We start from the raw sequence: 17,227 nt of genomic DNA, 5'->3' as shown, positions 1-17,227 counted from the left end.
CTGTATTGTCCAAACTAGTGACGTCACAGCCACATTGTTAGGCTGTATTGTCCAAACTAGTGACGTCACAGCCACATTGTTAGGCTGTATTGTCCAAACTAGTGACGTCACAGCCACATTGTTAGGCTGTATTGTCCAAACTAGTGAAGTCACAGCCACGTTGTCCAAACTAGTGAAGTCACAGCCACGTTGTCCAAACTAGTGAAGTCACAGCCACGTTGTCCAAACTAGTGAAGTCACAGCCACGTTGGTAGACTGTATTGTCCAAACTAGTGAAGTCACAGCCACGTTGGTAGGCTGTATTGTCCAAACTAGTGAAGTCACAGCCACGTTGGTAGACTGTATTGTCCAAACTAGTGAAGTCACAGCCACGTTGGTAGGCTGTATTGTCCAAACTAGTGAAGTCACAGCCACGTTGTTAGGCTGTATTGTCCAAACTAGTGACGTCACAGCCACGTTGGTAGGTAGGCTGTCCGATCTTACTTTCAGAACCACACACACTCTTGGTTAAAACAATTGTCAAGCCATTAGTGCCTTAGCCCATACACTGTGCTGTGCCGTTCCTGCTCTAGGTGAATCAGCGTTAAACCACCTCAACTTGATTCTACTTGTCTGTCATCTGTGCCCTTCCAAGCCCCTGGGAGAGAACACATTAAGTGCTAAGGAAACCCTCAAAATATACAGTCCAACAGGTCCTCCACTTAAAAAAGACGAAAACACATTTTAAACCAAATTATGTAGTGATTTTTTTTTATAAATTGCGTTACCCACTCCAGGCAGCAGATGGCGAAGTGAGTCTTTCAAGTGATGCTTATTGAGTGACGTATATTGTAGTGGACACACGGGTTTCCAGTAGTTACCACAGCCACAAAGTCAAAATTGGCTATATCGACAAATTCATGAAAACAAACATTTGCTTTTTTGGTCTTAATTTAGGGTTAGGCATACGGTTATCAGTGTGGTTGAGGTTCAAATCAAATTTTAGAAGATAAATTGTAGAAATGGGGGGGTTATGACTTTGTGGCTGTGGTAACTAGTAACGACATACTGCATGGGACGCTTCTTCAACAACACGGCTACTGATTCATTCACCTCGGTGGCTTGCTAGCCAACATGAAATCGAAACATTGAAGGTCTATATACCATTTTTTTGTAGCTACACAAATCCCAGTGATTTTAAACACAGTTCTGTTAACGTATCTGCTAGTTCATTTAAACGTAATTTGCAAATGTGTTACCGAGCCTAGCACCTAGGCTAGTCGCTAATGCTAATTTAGCTAGCTAGCTAACATCCCCGACCATGACCTCACAAAGCTACTCCCCCCCTGCTAAAGAAGAAGAGGAGGTCTGCTGGACGGAGAAAGAAGCTCCGGGGCTGAACGTTGTCGTTAAAGAAGAAGAGGAGGATATTACAGTGAAAGGAGCAGAAGAAGCTTTTCGAATCAGGAAGGAGGAAGAGGAGGCTATCACATTGAACGAGGAGGTGGATGTTACAGTGAAAGAAGACAAATCGTTTGTAGTGAAAGAGGAAGAGGAGTCTGTCACAGTGGAAGAGGAGGTAGAAGCTTTCAGAATCAAAAAGGAGATAGAGGAGGCTGTCACATTGAAAGAAGAACCTTTTGGAGTGAAAGAGGAGGAGACTGAAGATCCGATTAACAACAGTGAGTATTGTCTTAACGGGGACAAACTATGCAGTTGTTGAACCGGTGTGTGGTTTTAAAGGGGCATTTAACTCTTACAAAAAAAAAAAAGTTGATTTATTTTTGTTTTTTAGTTTAGTTTGTATTCAGAGTTCGCTCGTCAATTGCTCTCTGACGGAAGGTCCTAGGGTGATGAGTGATAGGTCTGGAATCAGATGATGGTAGAGAGTACGCTCCCTTTGTTTTTACAGATAGTCAAACTCTTCCCTTTACAGATCCAAATACGAGGCAATATGCCGTTTTCTGGCCCTCCCAGGGCTCCACAGTGGAAGAGGACATCAGAAAGATACAAGGAGAATCTAATGTGGCACCCATGAATCCCAGCCAGTTTGGTGATGATGATGATGCTATTCACTGCGATGAAGAATGGGACATGAAGGACAAGGATTGGCTTCCTAGCAACAGGCTGAAGGTGGAGTCAGCTCCAGAGAGGCACACCCCAGAGCAGAGGGAGAGTGGTGTGAGTATATCCCAGTCGGTGTTTCTGGTCCTCGAAAGTCCTTCCTTGATTCCTCGACCTCCTCCTATAAATGCATTGGAGGAGAATATTTGGTGGTTCCTCCAAATTCTGATTATGTGAATGTTTTTTTGGCAAATAAAGGTGATTCTGATTGGACTTTCTCCTCCAATGCATTTATAGCAGGTGGTCCAGAGAACGAGAGGGATCAAGGAAGGAGAGTGTTTCCCATCCTAAATTGATTCTTTATTTGTGTGGTTTCCAGGACATGTCTTTCCCTCTTCCGGAGTCCCCAGGTTGCGCCTCTCCCACTGTTGCCTTACTGTGGGGTCTGAAGAGGGTGTCTGTGTGGCTGGTGGACTGCAGGAAAACACCGGGGCTGAGTGGAACTGTGAGAGGAGGAGAAGAGGGAGATTCAGTCTCAAGTAAGAACGGTGGTGTGTGTGTGTGGCTTAGACTACAATCTGCTTCTGTTACAGTTCAGTGGTCAGTGGATTCACTGTTTGTATAGCAGCTCATTAGTTCTGAAACTACTCACAAGCTGCTTTTTGCTAAATGAATTGGTGGAGAACAAAGGAGGGAGAAACCCACAGTACTGGTGTGTACATGTTGTTAAGGGTTGGTTTTTATATTTGGAGGTTTGGACATTGGGTGCACTGATTGGCGTCATCTCGTTAGTCAGAAGGCGTTTCACCTGTGCTGGCTTGTCATCTCGTTAGTCAGAAGGCATTTCACCTGTGCTGGCTTGTCATCGCGTTAGTCAGAAGGTGTTTCACCTGTGCTGGCTTGTCATCGCGTTAGTCAGAAGGTGTTTCACCTGTGCTGGCTTGTCATCTCGTTAGTCAGAAGGCATTTCACCTGTGCTGGCTTGTCATCGCGTTAGTCAGAAGGTGTTTCACCTGTGCTGGCTTGTCATCTCGTTAGTCAGAAGGTGTTTCATCTGTGCTGGCTTGTCATCTCGTTAGTCAGAAGGTGTTTCACCTGTGCTGGCTTGTCATCTCGTTAGTCAGAAGGCATTTCACCTGTGCTGGCTTGTCATCTCGTTAGTCAGAAGGTGTTTCACCTGTGCTGGCTTGTCATCTCGTTAGTCAGAAGGTGTTTCACCTGTGCTGGCTTGTCATCTCGTTAGTCAGAAGGTGTTTCACCTGTGCTGGCTTGTCATCGCGTTAGTCAGAAGGTGTTTCACCTGTGCTGGCCCAGGTGATACTTAAGACCTGCTGGCCTGTGCATCAGTTGACATGAGAGATGTTGAGAGAGTGATGACTTGTTGTCTCTCCCTATTTAAGTTCTGAAACCAAGCCTTTTATCTGGTGCCTTCCCCTGTTTCGTTTGGCTCCGCTGTCTGTTTACTCCTAAGTTGGTGTGGGGTTTTATTTTCATTCGACAGTCCTTAGTGGTCATCCATGACGGGAATCTTTGAGGGCACGTGTCATTTGACATTTTAGTCATTTAGCAGACGCTCTTATCCAGACTTACAGTTAGTGAGCGCATATATATATTTTTTATATACTGTCCCCCCGTGGGAATCGAACCCACAACCCTGGCGTTGCAAACGCCATGCTCTACCAACTGAGCTACATCCCTGCTGGCCATTCCCTCCCCTACCCTGGACGACGCTGGGCCAATTGTGCGCCGCCCCATTGGTCTCACGGTCATGGCCGGCTACGACAGAGCCTGTTTTCGAACCAGGATCTCTAGTGGCACAGCAATGCAGTGCCTTAGACCACTGCGCCACTCGGGAGGTAAGAGTTGTCCTAGCTGCATGTCTTTCAGAACCCCTTCTAGAACTCCCTGTTTGGTTTTGGTTGTCCCGGTGATTTTCTTTGTTAGTTCTCTTTTTTGTGAGACATTTTCAGTTTGTCTCGTGGGAAGGTAACAATGTCAACACCACATGTGGATAAGAATCAATGAAATTATCATTATTACCAGAAATACTGATTTTAAAATCAGGGAACTTTTAAAATGGGAATTCTAATGTCTGTTTCATGGGTCAGCGGGTTCCCAAAACTTTTCAGTTCCCGGGCACCACCAAATCACCTTCAGAAGCTCTTGAAGACCACCGGAGTCGCAGAATGTTAACATAAAATATCTTAGCAGTCAAATGTAGAATAAATGTTATCAGTGAATGTAGCAGATTAAAGGCCTTTTATTACAGATGGATGGTTGTTAAACCAGTTGCATTGTGAAAGCTGAGGAGTATTTCTGTCTGTAATAAAGCCCTTTTGTGGGGAAAAAACGTATTCTGATTGGCTGGGCCTGGCTCCCCAGTGGGTGGACCTGACTCCCAAGTGGGTGGGCCTATGCCCTCCCAGGCCCACCCATGGCTGCGCCCCTGTCCAGTCATGTGAAATCCATAGATTAGGGCCTAATTTATTTAAATTGACTGATTTTCCTTCTATGAACTGTAACTCAGTAAAACCTTTTGAAATTGTTGCGTTTATATATTTGTACAGTACAGATCTAAACACTTGGAATCATGGAAATATAATGATTATTCTAATTCTGTAGTTAGAATATGCAACGTGGCTACGGATACGGCGTTTATGGATCCCAATCTGCCCAGGCTAAAAATACGGATATCTCTGCACGTGTGCAGTATTTCCTGTCAGTGTTGCCAACATAACCACGACCCAAACAGGCAGTCTAGTGATGGCATGTTCTTCTCAGCTACTGAGTTACATGCAGCTATTTACTCTCTCCACGATATCAGCATATATTTAGCGTAACTATGGCACCGGGTTACGCACCGGTCCGGATACACGCTTGGCTGCCTAGAGGTGGAACGCAGCAAGACGTGGACAAGTAGTCTAATTAGAGATTTTAAATGGAAAACATTTTTTTTCATCATAATTGCAAACATTGGCTAAGCTCCACAGGAGGCAGACAGGCATTGGCTAAGCTCCACAGGAGGCAGACAGGCATTGGCTAAGCTCCACAGGAGGCAGACAGGCATTGGCTAAGCTCCACAGGAGGCAGACAGGCAGTCATGTATAGGGCTGTGGCGGTTGGTTAAATATTGTCAGCCGGTTATTATCATGCGAAAGATCTCACGATAATTGACGGTTAATTAACATAAACACATTTAGCATCTCCAGGCTACAAGCTGATGGACGCCTTTGGAACATCTACGTAAAAAAAAAAGTCTAATAAATCAATCGAATATACACCATCATAATAAATCATTTTTTAAAATTTAGGCAGGTCTAAAGAAACATTTATCATATGAAAAAATCTATTTCAAAAGAACAGAATATGGGGTTGGCCTACTGTGTGTTATCTGGCTACGCGCTGTGCCGTAGGCTTGTTCATTTAGCAGACAATATATGCTTATAAGACCCGTGCCATTATTTTTATGTTATAAGATTTTGGAGTAAGAAGAATATAATTTAACTTGGCTTAATAAAATAGAAAGGATATTTTTTCCCATTCCGGAGCGAAAGTGCACATATGAAGTGGCTATGTATGCTAGCGCTGACTTGTTTAAAGAAATGTACTTACTGTGATCAAGATGTGGTTGTCCCACTGGCTATCCTAAGTTGAATGCTCTGGATAAGAGCGTCTGCTAAATGACTTAAATGTAAAGTGATCATTTGAAACGGGTCATACGCTACATTTAGAGTTATTTGGCAGTTTTAGTTGTGAATGATACAAACCTTAGAATGTCTTAATCAAAGGATTTATGGGCTGCATGATGCGACTAAAGGCTATTGATGATTTGAGAAAGGCGCTGACAAAGCTTGCGCTCTGTTCCTTGCATGTGAAGTGGCCCCTGTAGCTCAGTTGGTAGAGCATGGCGTTTGCAATGCCAGGGTTGTGGGTTCGATTCCCTGCGGGGGCCAGTATGAAAAAAAATATATATATGCACTCACTAACTGTAAGTCGCTCTGGATAAGAGCGTCTGCTAAATGACTAAAATGTTAAATGAAGTAGCTAGCTAGCTGTAAAATCACCTAAACAAATTGCACTATCAATTTAGGAGTATCTCCCAAGTTCAGTTTGCAGTGCCTCTGCCTCTGAGCTATAAATGCCAAGAGTGTGCAAAGCTGTCATCAAGGCAAAGGGTGGCTATTTTGAAGAATCTCAAATATAAAATATATTTTGATTTGTTTAACACTTTTTTTACTACATGATTTCATTTGTGTTATTTCAAAGTTTTAATGTCTTCACTATTATTCTACAATGTAGAAAATAGTAAAAATAAAGAAAAACCCTTGAATGAGTAGAGGTGTCCAAACTTTTGACTGGTACTGTATGTCAACAATCCTTCCCCCAAAGGACCCTTCTATGGATAAAATGTTAAAATCCCCCAAAACATGGTATTTGTTTTGTTCTAGTTTCAAGCATGATAGTGGCTGCATCATGTTATGGGTATGCTTGTCATCCGCAAGGACTAGGGAGATTTTGTTTTAGGATAAAAATAAACGGAATGGAGCTAAGCACAGGCAAAATCCTAGACAACCTGGTTCGGTCTGCTTTCCAACAGACACTGGGAGACAAATGTACCTTTCAGACTGATCAATAGTTAACCAAATAGCTACGCCCGACTATCTGCATTGACCCTTTTTTGCACCAACTTTTTTGACTCATCACATACGTTGCTGTTACTGTTTTATCATCGGTCACTTTATTCCTGGTTATATGTATACATATCTACCTCAATTACCTCGTACCCCTGCACATCGACTCGGTACTTGTACATATAGCCAAGTTATCGTTACTCATTGTGTATTTGTTACTTTTATCATTACGTGCATTGTTGGGAAGGGCCCGTAATTAAGCATTTCACTGTTAGTCTCCCCCTGTTGTTTATGAAGCATGTGACAAATAAGATTTGATTTGATGACAACACAAGGCAGCCATTGCAAGTGTACCGATGAGTTGACCAGTCAGACTGCCATCATTAGGCTAGCTAAAGTTGGGCTGTAAAGTTTTACCACCAGCTCCTCCTTGGTTGGTTTTTCAACCGAGGTGATTTTGGGAGGTAGGTCTGGTGTCCACCAGGGTGATGTTGGGAGGTACAGTGAGGGGAAAAAAGTATTTGATCCCCTGCTGATTTTGTACGTTTTCCCACTGACAGACATGACCAGTCTATCATTTTAATGGTAGGTTTATTTGAACAGTGAGAGACAGAATAACAACAACAAAATCCAGAAAAACGCATGTCAAAAATGTTATAAATTGATTAGCATTTTAATGAGGAAATAAGTATTTGACCCCTCTGAAAAACATTACTTAGTACTTGGTGGCAAAACCCTTGTTGGCAATAACAGAGGTCAGATGTTTCTTGTAGTTGGCCACCAGGTTTGCACACATCTCAGGAGGGATTTTGTCCCACTCCTCTTTGCAGATCTTCTCCAAGTCATTAAGGTTTCGAGGCTGACGTTTGGCAACTCGAACCTTCAGCTCCCCTCCACAGATTTTCTATGGGATTAAGGTCTGGAGACTGGCTAGGCCACTCCAGGACCTTAATGTGCTTCTTCTTGAGCCACTCCTTTGTTGCCTTGGCCGTGTGTTTTGGGTCATTGTCATGCTGGAATACCCATCCACGACCCATTTTCAATGCCCTGGCTGAGGGAAGGAGGTTCTCACCCAAGATTTGACGGTACATGGCCCCATCCATCGTCCCTTTGATGCAGTGAAGTTGTCCTGGCCCCTTAGCAGAAAAACACCCCCAAAGCATAATGTTTCCACCTCCATGTTTGATGGTGGGGATGGTGTTCTTGGGGTCATAGGCAGCATTCCTCCTCCTCCAAACACGGCGAGTTGAGTTGATGCCAAAGAGCTCGATTTTGGTCTCATCTGACCACAACACTTCCACCCAGTTCTCCTCTGAATCATTCAGATGTTCATTGGCAAACTTCAGACGGGCCTGTATATGTGCTTTCTTGAGCAGGGGGACCTTGTGGGCGCTGCAGGATTTCAGTCCTTCACGGCATAGTGTGTTACCAATTGTTTTCTAGGTGACTATGGTCCCAGCTGCCTTGAGATCATTGACAAGATCCTCCCATGTAGTTCTGGGCTGATTCCTCACCGTTCTCATGATCGTTGCAACTCCACGAGGTGAGATCTTGCATGGAGCCCCAGGCCGAGGGAGATTGACAGTTATTTTGTTTCTTCCATTTGCGAATAATCACACCAACTGTTGTCACCTTCTCACCAAGCTGCTTGGCGATGGTCTTGTAGCCCATTCCAGCCTTGTGTAGGTCTACAATCTTGTCCCTGACATCCTTGGAGAGTTCTTTGGTCTTGGCCATGGTGGAGAGTTTGGAATCTGATTGATTGATTACTTCTGTGGACAGGTGTCTTTTTATACAGGTAACAAACTGAGATTAGGAGCACTCCCTTTAAGAGTGTGCTCCTAATCTCAGCTCATTACCTGTATAAAAGACACCTGGGAGCCAGAAATCTTTCTGACTGAGAGGGGTCATACTTTTTGACATGCATTTTTCTGGATTTTTTTGTTCTTATTCTGTCTCTCACTGTTCAAATAAACCTACCATTAAAATTATAGACTGATCATTTCTTTGTCAGTGGGCAAACGTACAAAATCAGCAGGGGATCAAATACTTTTTTCCCTCACTGTATATATATATATGTGTGTGTGTGTGTGTGTGTGTGTGATGTATAGACATTATGGACAGTATGTGGAAAGAATATTTAGTATATCTGTAGGATAGAATAGTGTGTATATATATTGTGATGTCACGAGAGGCTGTGTCCTGGAGGGACGTTACATCCCCCTGAGGTGGCTGCAAACCCAGACAGCTATGGCTCCATCTGCTGGTAGGGTCGGGAACTCCACCCCTCTATGGCCAATCTTCCCACGCAGCTGAAACAAATGAGGAGCTGATGAGCTGAAGGTAAGGGAAGGGAAGAGACACAGTCTCCAAGCTGGGCTCTCTGGAGGACAAGAGGGCTGCACGTCCACTTCCATGAGGAATATAAGGATTTGGAGATACTTACCTTTGGGAAATACTCACCTTTGGATATATGCACCGGTGGAAATACGTGAGAGACATTTGGAAGGACTTTTTTGCTGGGTTGGCCACTAGCTGCAACGTGGACTACAGTAAGGCTGGGGAAAAGTTATCTGAGCGAGTGAGAATTATGATTTTGGATGTGGAAGAGACATCCCTGAACTGTTAACCCTTAAAGAGCCACAAGAGAACAGAATTTTTGTTATATTTTTGTTAATTTCCCAAGACCTATAATAAAATCCTTGTTTTGTTTGAACCTTGTCTCCTTGCACTACTTGAGCAATCCCGCTGAAAGCTGTGTAGCCTCTCGTGACGTCACAGATGGTGGAGAATACGGGCACGCTCAAGCGTTAATAGTGCATGTCAGAGGAGGATACCGAAGGTTTGATCACCCAGTTTTCCAAGTTGGCCGTAGGCTCCCCGCCGACTGAAATGGAGGACATATTGAAAGCCCTTGTTGCTGGCCAGCAAGCCCAGATGCAAGCAAACGTGGCTCTCTTGGAGGAGCAAAAGAAAGCCAACCTTCTGAAGGCAGAGGAATTGCAGTTGCAGAGACAGAGGGTGGTCCAAAATACCCGCCCAATAAAGGCAAGTGACTTTATATCTAAGATGGGAGCTACCGATGACATTGAGGCATACCTGCATGCATTTGAGGCCACGGCCACTAGGGAAGCCTGGCCCAAGCAACAGTGGGTTGGTCTGTTAGCCCCCCTTTCTAACCGGGGAATCGCTGAATGCTGTCCGGGACCTGGGCCCTGACCAGGTTACTGACTATGATGCCCTGAAGTCTGAGATCCTCAGCAGATATGGACTCACAAAGTTTGGTATGGCCCAGCGCTTTCACAGCTGGACCTTCCAACCAGACCAACCTCCTCGGGCGCAGATGCATGAACTTGTCCGAATCGCAAGGAAATGGCTGGATCCGCAGAGGAATACAGCAGCGGCGGTGGTGGAGGCCGTTGTGGTGGATCGTTACCTACGCGCCCTGCCTTATGAGGCAAAACGGTTCATCAGTCAACAGGCCTTGACCACGGCTGATCTGACCGTGGAAGCGGTGGAAAAGTACCAGGCCACAGCGGAGATGCTGAATGCTTCCCGAAAAAGACCCCAGGAGGGCGGCCCCCACCACAAATGGGAAGAACCCGTCCAAAGGACCCCAAGGTCTCGAACCCAGCCACGTCAGGACTTATCCCGGCTCCAGGGGGAGCCAGAAACCAGGCGGGTCCAAGAAGAGTACACCAGGAGGGGGAAACTTCGACAGTGTTACCGGTGTGGGGAGATGGGACATATCTCCTGGCAGTGTGGAAACCAGCCGATGAACCTATGCCCACTGCGGAGTCCTCCAGCGCAGCACCCACACACCGTTTTGCCTCGCTCTTGGGAGTCGTAGATGGCGGCCCAGATCGACCCCCCACCTGCCCGGTAACTGTGAATCACCATGATGTGGAGGCCTTACTGGATTCTGGTAGCCGGGCCACCCTGGTGCGCAAGGATTTGGTGGGCCCAACGTGTCTGACCCCGGGGAAAGTCCTCCCAGTTTCCTGTGTCCATGGGGACACCAGAGAATACCCCATTACTGAACTTACAATGACCAGCACACGGGGAACCATACACACGACGGCGGGGGTGGTTGATTCCCTCCCCGTCCCTGTCCTAATTGGACGAGACTGCCCAGCCTTTTACCCACTCTGGAGAGAGTCTCAGGAGAGGATAACCCGAGTACCTCGGAAACGGAGAGGCAAGACTCATCCTGGGAAGGCTCCGGTGCAATCCTCCGAATTACTCACTCCCGCCCGGGCTCGGATAGGGATGGCAGGTGCCCAGACCGACACAGAGACGGAGCTACAGAATCTGGACAAAGAACTGTCTGGTCTGAAGGGGACCGCTGAGAGGTATCGTTTGTTAAAGCAACAGTTAGACATGAAGACAGAAGAGTTAGATATCCTCCAGGCTAAACTCCAACAGAGCTCCTTCCATAAGCAACAGGAGGAGCTGGAGAGGCTGCGCAGGACCATCGAGGAGTGTGAGGAGACCCTGCGCAGTAGTAAGGAGGTCCAGAAGAAGGCAGAGGAGAAGTACAAGGTGTTGGAGAACAAGATGAAGAATGCGGAGGCAGAGAGAGAGAGAGGAACTGAAAGCTGCTCAACAGAAGCTAAACTCTGCTAAAACCAAGGCTGATGCGTTCAGTAAGAAACTCAAGGAGAGACAACAGGAGGCTGAGTCCCTGGTCCTAGAGGTGGAGGAGTTGAAGAGAGAGCAGGCTGGCAAGCACCACGGCAATGCGGACGCCCTCTCCCGGCGTGATGCCTTCTTCGCTGCCTTTACCCGGACGAGGACGTCGGTCCCGAGGAGGGGGATGTGTGATGTCACGAGAGGCTGTGTCCTGGAGGGACGTTACATCCCCCTGAGGTGGCTGCAAACCCAGACAGCTATGGCTCCATCTGCTGGTATGGTCGGGAACTCCACCCCTCTATGGCCAATCTTCCCACGCAGCTGAAACAAATGAGGAGCTGATGAGCTGAAGGTAAGGGAAGGGAAGAGACACAGTCTCCAAGCTGGGCTCTCTGGAGGACAAGAGGGCTGCACGTCCACTTCCATGAGGAATATAAGGATTTGGAGATACTTACCTTTGGGAAATACTCACCTTTGGATATATGCACCGGTGGAAATACGTGAGAGACATTTGGAAGGACTTTTTGCTGGGTTGGCCACTAGCTGCAACGTGGACTACAGTAAGGCTGGGGAAAAGTTATCTGAGCGAGTGAGAATTATGATTTTGGATGTGGAAGAGACATCCCTGAACTGTTAACCCTTAAAGAGCCACAAGAGAACAGAATTTTGTTATATTTTCGTAATTTCCCAAGACCTATAATAAAATCCTTGTTTTGTTTGAACCTTGTCTCCTTGCACTACTTGAGCAATCCCGCTGAAAGCTGTGTAGCCTCTCGTGACGTCACAATATATATATATATATATATATATATATATATATATATATATATATATATATATATATATATAGTAATAGGTGAATAGGATGGCCTTGACTAGAATACAGTATATACACATGAAATGAGTGAAAGTATGTAAACATTATTAAAGTGACCAGTGTCCCATGTCTACAGTGGGGGAAAAAAGTATTTAGTCAGCCACCAATTGTGCAAGTTCTCCCACTTAAAAAGATGAGAGAGGCCTGTAATTTTCATCGGTACACGTCAACTATGACAGACAAATTGAGAAAAAAAAATCCAGAAAATCACATTGTAGGATTTTTATGAATTTATTTGCAAATTATGGTGGAAAATAAGTATTTGGTCACCTACAAACAAGCAAGATTTCTGGCTCTCACAGACCTGTAACTTCTTCTTTAAGAGGCTCCTCTGTCCTCCACTCGTTACCTGTATTAATGGCACCTGTTTGAACTTGTTATCAGTATAAAGACACCTGTCCACAACCTCAAACAGTCACACTCCAAACTCCACTATGGCCAAGACCAAAGAGCTGTCAAAGGACACCAGAAACAAAATTGTAGACCTGCACCAGGCTGGGAAGACTGAATCTGCAATAGGTAAGCAGCTTGGTTTGAAGAAATCAACTGTGGGAGCAATTATTAGGAAATGGAAGACATACAAGACCACTGATAATCTCCCTCGATCTGGGGCTCCACGCAAGATCTCACCCCGTGGGGTCAAAATGATCACAAGAACGGTGAGCAAAAATCGCAGAACCACACGGGGGGACCGTGAATGACCTGCAGAGAGCTGGGACCAAAGTAACAAAGCCTACCATCAGTAACACACTACGCCGCCAGGGACTCAAATCCTGCAGTGCAAAACGTGTCCCCCTGCTTAAGCCAGTACATGTCCAGGCCCGTCTGAAGTTTGCTAGAGTGCATTTGGATGGTCCACAAGAGGATTGGGAGAATGTCATATGGTCAGATGAAACCAAAATAGAACATTTTGGTAAAAACTCAACTTGTCGTGTTTGGAGGACAAAGAATGCTGAGTTGCATCCAAAGAACACCATACCTACTGTGAAGCATGGGGGTGGAAACATCATGCTTTGGGGCTGTTTTTCTGCAAAGGGACCAGGACGACTGATCTGTGTAAAGGAAAGAATGAATGGGGCCATGTATCGTGAGATTTTGAGTGAAAACCTCCTTCCATCAGCAAGGGCATTGAAGATGAAACGTGGCTGGGTCTTTCAGCATGACAATGATCACAAACACACCGCCCGGGCAACGAAGGAGTGGCTTCGTAAGAAGCATTTCAAGGTCCTGGAGTGGCCTAGCCAGTCTCCAGATCTCAACCCCATAGAAAATCTTTGGAGGGAGTTGAAAGTCCGTGTTGCCCAGCGACAGCCCCAAAACATCACTGCTCTAGAGGAGATCTGCATGGAGGAATGGGCCAAAATACCAGCAACAGTGTGTGAAAACCTTGTGAAGACTTACAGAAAACGTTTGACCTGTGTCATTGCCAACAAAGGGTATATAACAAAGTATTGAGAAACTTTGTTATTGACCAAATACTTATTTTCCACCATAATTTGCAAATACATTCATAAAAAATCCTACAATGTGATTTTCTGGATTTTCTTTTCTCATTTTGTCTGTCATAGTTGACGTGTACCTATGATGAAAATTACAGGCCTCTCATCTTTTAAGTGGGAGAACTTGCACAATTGGTGGCTGACTAAATACTTTTTTCCCCCACTGTATGTACACAGGGGCAGCAGTCATAGTTCCATCCTCATGTCTGTCTCCACCACCCCCTTCTCCTCCTCCTTCCTTTCCCTCCCAGGCAGGTAGAAACAGAAAGAGGGATTGGTGATGTTGTCTGGTGTAAAACAGAGAGTCGGTCAATTCAGGAGCTGATATTCTAAATGTTTTAATTGAAATCATGTAAAGGTTGGGTTTGTTGTCATTACAGCTCATGCACCAGCTAGGGCCAGAACCATATATTTATTTATATCTCTGGCTAGGGCTGTGTCCTACTCATGGAGCTTAACTAGGTCAAGTCATTTTATGCAATCAATAGCACCACAGAAAACAATGCACTTCATTTTTGGCCAACGTCACTCAGCTACTAACGTTATTCGCCTAGGCTTACTTTACTCCAGAGATTACTAAACGCTAGCCTAGCTAGCTACCATCTCTTACTTTACTTCAGAGATTACTAACCGCTAGCCTAGCTAGCTATCATCTCTTACTTTACTTCAGAGATTACTAACCGCTAGCCTAGCTAGCTACCATCTCTTACTTTACTTCAGAGATTACTAACCGCTAGCCTAGCTAGCTACCATCTCTTACTTTACTTCAGAGATTACTAACCGCTAGCCTAGCTAGCTACCATCTCTTACTTTACTTCAGAGATTACTAACCGCTAGCCTAGCTAGCTACCATCTCTTACTTTACTTCAGAGATTACTAACCGCTAGCCTAGCTAGCTACCATCTCTTACTTTACTCCAGAGATTACTAACCGCTAGCCTAGCTAGCTACCATCTCTTATTTTACTTCAGAGATTACTAACCGCTAGCCTAGCTAGCTACCATCTCTTACTTTACTTCAGAGATTACTAACCGCTAGCCTAGCTAGCTACCATCTCTTACTTTACTTCAGAGATTACTAACCGCTAGCCTAGCTAGCTACCATCTCTTACTTTACTTCAGAGATTACTAACCGCTAGCCTAGCTAGCTACCATCTCTTACTTTACTTCAGAGATTACTAACCGCTAGCCTAGCTAGCTACCATCTCTTACTTTACTTCAGAGATTACTAACCGCTAGCCTAGCTAGCTACCATCTCTTACTTTACTCCAGAGATTACTAACCGCTAGCCTAGCTAGCTACCATCTCTTACTTTACTTCAGAGATTACTAACCGCTAGCCTAGCTAGCTACCATCTCCTTGTTTACTCCCTTTCATCTTGATAGTCCCGTGTAGCTCAGTTGGTAGAACATGGCGCTTGCAACGCCAGGGTTGTGGGTTCGATTACCACGGGGGGACCAGTTTGGAAGAAAAAAATGTATGCACTCACTAACTGTAAGTCGCTCTGGATAAGAGCGTTTGCTAAATGACAAATTAAAAAGAAAAAAATAATGATTTCCTTTCTTGATAATAGTAACCAATAGTAAGATGCTCCTTCGTCCCGCCTCCTGTAATGTTTCATTTTAGAACCATGAAGAAGAGTATTATATATATATATATATATATATATGATTACAGAGTATATGGAAGACCTTTGACCTTTGCAAGAAATAGGTCTTTGTTTTTTATACTTTTTACATTAAACAACACATTTATTTGGCGATTCAATGTTAATGTAACAATAAATACACCTTTTTAAATACATTTTAGGTAATTTCGGAAATTCAGCATTTTAATAGAAAAATACAGATCTCTAAATACTCAAACAATGGACCTAAAAACTGTAGCCGAGTGTTTCCAGCATTCAGAAAATACACACTGGAGTTGCTTACCAAGACGACATTGTATGTTACAATTTTGACTTAAATCGGCTTGAAAATCTGCGGTAGGACTTGAAAATGGCTGTCTAGCAATAATCATCAACCAACTTGACAGACTTACCCAGAAATCGCTGGCAAAGGTGATTCTAACATGTATTGACTCAGGGGTGTGAATACTTATGTAAATTAGATATTTCTGTATTTCATTATCAATAAATGTCCAAAAACATGTTTTCACTTTGTCATTATGGGGTATTGTGTGTAGATGAATGATACTTTTTTATTTTTTTAATCCATTTTGAATTCAGGCTGTAACACAACAAAATGTGGAAAAAGTCAAAGGGGTGTGAATACTTTCTGAAGGCACTGTATGTAATATGACACTTAACAGACGCTTTGATGTTTTCTTTGGGGCTAAACCTGTACGGTTGTAGGTCAGTAGTTGTGTGGTCAGGGGTGTGAATACTTTCTGAAGACACTGTACACACCCAGCGTCAGATGAACTCGTGGATACCATTTGTATGTCTCTGTGCAGTATGAAGGAAGTTAGATGTAGTTTTGCTAGCCAATGCTAACTAGCATTAATGCTACTTTACCTGTAGACTTACAGTCATTGCGCTAACGCTAGTTGCCAGAATCTCGCAGGTGCCCTTTAAAGTCACAATGTAAGATGTGTTTACCGTCAAAGACTGGGTCACCAACAAATAGCATTATTACCAATGGATCAAATGCGGTCTATGACATTGATTAAAATACTGTAGTCCTCAATATCTGTTATTATAGAGCTCTGCTCAGCCTAAAAACAGAAAGATTGGAGCTGGAGCTCTAAAACATCATTTGGTTTTAAAATCACACTAAGACTTTTTAAAATGATGAACTGTTTGAAAACTGGCCTCAGGTTATTGAAGGATCTGATTAGGATTAAACCTCATAGGAAGACAGTTGTATCATGTTGTACGTGGTCCTCTGTAGCTCAATTGGTAGAGCACGGCGCTTTAACGCCAAGGTAGTGGGTTCGATCCCGGGACCACCCATACACAAAAATGTATGCATGCATGACTGTAAGTCGCTTTGGATAAAAGCGTCTGCTAAATGGCATATTATTATTATTATTATTATCATGTGGAGGTTTCATTCAGGTCTCTCGTTAAATAAACACTGTTTTTCTTTGGCAGGTGAAAGCAAAGACTCAGAGGAACCAGAGCCAAAGACGTCCAAACCAGCAAGACGACACCACTGCGCCCAGTGTGGAAAGAGTTTTACCCGGTTAGGGTCCCTGAAAAGGCATGAAGGAATACACACAGGAGAGGAGACTTACCACTGCTCCCAGTGTGGAAAGAGTTTTACCAGGTTATTTAGCCTGAAAAGACATGAGATGATACACACAGGAGAAAAGCCTTTCCACTGCTCCCAGTGTGGAAGAGTTTTACCCGGTTATGGCACCTGAAAATGGATGAGAGAAGACACAGAGAGAGAAGCCGTTCCACTGCTCCGATTGTGGAAAGCGTTTTACCCAGTTAGGGAGCCTGAAGAACATGAGAGAATGCACACAGGAGAAAAGCCCTTCCACTGTTCCCTTTGTGGAAAGCGTTTTACCCATTTAGGGAGCCTGAAAGGACATGAGAGCA

The 17,227-nt window shown here is 44.4% G+C and overlaps 1 protein-coding gene across 1 annotated transcript; it reads left to right on the top strand.

The window, feature by feature from the left end:
- Window positions 1–1,063: 1,063 nt before the first annotated feature.
- Window positions 1,064–17,046, top strand: LOC123484836 (zinc finger and SCAN domain-containing protein 21-like). Its single transcript, XM_045215601.1, has 4 exons — window positions 1,064–1,661; window positions 1,916–2,160; window positions 2,423–2,582; window positions 16,775–17,046. The coding sequence occupies exons 1-4, from the start codon at window positions 1,301–1,303 to the stop codon at window positions 17,044–17,046; spliced, it is 1,038 nt and encodes a 345-aa protein (XP_045071536.1). The 5' UTR covers window positions 1,064–1,300.
- The last annotated feature ends 181 nt before the right edge of the window (window positions 17,047–17,227 follow it).

Source organism: Coregonus clupeaformis, unplaced genomic scaffold (assembly GCF_020615455.1).
Source record: "Coregonus clupeaformis isolate EN_2021a unplaced genomic scaffold, ASM2061545v1 scaf0478, whole genome shotgun sequence".
In the NCBI taxonomy this organism is placed as follows: Eukaryota; Metazoa; Chordata; class Actinopteri; order Salmoniformes; family Salmonidae; genus Coregonus; species Coregonus clupeaformis.
The sequence above is the reverse complement of the archived record's forward strand: the minus strand, read 5'-3'. Positions and strand labels throughout refer to the sequence as shown.